The following is a 2,141-nucleotide window of genomic DNA, read 5'->3' on the forward strand; positions in this document are numbered from 1 at the left end:
AGCGTTTGCGGCGTTGAAACAAGTTGAGAAGGAATTAAATCGATTGGAAGACCTGGAAGTAATTGAAAAAGTGGATTACTCGGAGTGGGCGGCTCCTACGGTATATATAAAAAAGGTAAGAGTATGTGCAGACTTCTCAACTGGGCTGAATGACTGTTTAAAAAAGTATTACTATCCGCTGCAAAATCCAGAGGAAATATTTGCCAAGTGCAATGGTGGGAAAATTTTTTGCAAGCTGGATTTGTCTGAGGCCTACCTCCAATTACAGGTAGACGAAGAATGTGCTAAAGTATTAACAATTAATATTCATAATGGTCTGTACCGTTTCAAAAGACTGCCATTTGAGGTGAAGATTGCACCAGCAATATTTCAGCAAGTAATGGATACTATGCTGGCAGATTGTGAGTTCGCGGTCCCCTACCTGGATGACATATTGATTAAAAGTGAATCAAGGGACCACCATAGTGAACATATAGAAGAGGTTTTCAAACGAATAAGTGATTATGGATTTAAAGTGAAGGAGGATAAATGTGAATTTCGTTTGACCAAAATAAAGTACTTAGGGTAGATGATTGATGAAAACGGACGAAAACCAGACACATCTAGGATTGACGCGATAAAAAAAATGCCTGCTCCCACTAACACAAAACAACACTACAAGTATTTTTAGGTTTGGTAAGTTATTACCAGTTGTACATACCTAAGAGTTCCGTTGAACAAATTACTAAAGAAGGACTCGAAATGGAACTGGACAAACGAATGTCAGAAATCATTCGAGGAACTAAAAAAGCGGTTAACTTCAGAGTTATCATTAACTCCTTTCAACCCAAAATTGAAAATAACTGTGGCATCGGACGCCAGTGAATATGGCATAGGAGCTGTGATATTGCATAAATTTAATGCTGATAAAATCAAACCTATTGCACATGCATCGAGAGTTCTGTTGCCAGCGTAAAGAAACTACAGCCACATTGAAAAAGAGGCGTTATCATTAACCTTCGCAGTTAAAAAATTCCATAAATTCTTACATGGGAGGAAGTTTACACTGCAAACGGATCACCGACCGTTATTGTGTATTTTCGGTTCAAAAAAGGGTATCCCCACGCACTCAGCAGACCGCTTACAGCGTAGAGGAACTACTTTGTTGAACTACGATTTTCAGAAGGAGATTTTTGCCATCAATGAAAATGAGACACGCAGACGGGATGTTTAGGCTGATTCCAAAATATGAGGAACCCTTTGAAGACACGGTGATTGCATCGTTAAAACTAGAAAAGAAACTGAAGAACGTTTTGTGCAATGTAGTACGTGATTTGCCTCTAACGCTGGAAGAAATTAAATTGAAATCGTGAAATGATAGGTTTATAAATAAGATTAGAAATATGTTGTGAAACACAAAAAATATAAATGTGCGGGACGTAGGTTCAAAGTACTATTCAGTATGTGATGAGATACTATTATACGGGCAAAGAGTGGTAATACATGAAGTACTGCAAAACAGAGTATTAAAAGATTTTCATGCTGGACATCCGGGGATTGTCCGGATGAAGAGCCTTATGAGAAGTTACGTTTATTGGCGAAATATGGACAAGCAAATTGAGAGACTGGTACAACAGTGTAGGGGATGCGCGATGGCAGCAAGGGCGCCCCCAGTGCATGTACAGCCTTGGCCAAAAACGGATTCGCTATGGTCTAGACTATATGTGGATTTCGCAGGACCATTAAATGGCTCCTATTGTATCATTGTGGTGGATAGCTATTCGAAATGGCCTGAAGTGTGTAAATGTTCAAGGTCAACCACAAGTGTGACGATTGACTTCTTGGAAGAACTGTTCGCTCGGTATGGAGTTCCAGATACGATCGTGTCAGATAATGGGACACAATTCACAGCGAAGAAGATCAAAAGATTCTGTAAGTCGGTTCAGATGAAGCATGTGTTAAATCCGCCATGCCACCCAAGGTCAAATGGAATACCGGAAAGATTCGTCGATACATTCAAGAGAGCTTTAAGGAGGACCAGACGGGAAACCTTTGAAGATACAAATATGACAAAGTTTTTGCAGGTGTATAGAATAACACCGAATCCAAATGCAAAGTCGGGTAGGTCACCCGTAGATTTGATGTTTTCCAGAAAAATTCGT

At 39.7% G+C, this 2,141-nt stretch overlaps 1 protein-coding gene across 1 annotated transcript in view; it reads left to right on the forward strand.

The window, feature by feature from the left end:
- The first annotated feature begins 1,631 nt into the window (after window positions 1-1,631).
- LOC106869324 (leucine-rich repeat-containing protein 15) overlaps window positions 1,632-2,141 on the forward strand; it is a 39,389-nt gene continuing 38,879 nt past the window's right edge. Inside the window, exon 1 of the mRNA XM_052978053.1 lies at window positions 1,632-1,911. Coding sequence (XP_052834013.1) covers window positions 1,632-1,911 — 280 coding nt within the window. The remainder of the gene's footprint in view (window positions 1,912-2,141) is intronic.

This window comes from Octopus bimaculoides, chromosome 30 (genome assembly GCF_001194135.2).
Source record: "Octopus bimaculoides isolate UCB-OBI-ISO-001 chromosome 30, ASM119413v2, whole genome shotgun sequence".
NCBI classification, from domain to species: Eukaryota; Metazoa; Mollusca; class Cephalopoda; order Octopoda; family Octopodidae; genus Octopus; species Octopus bimaculoides.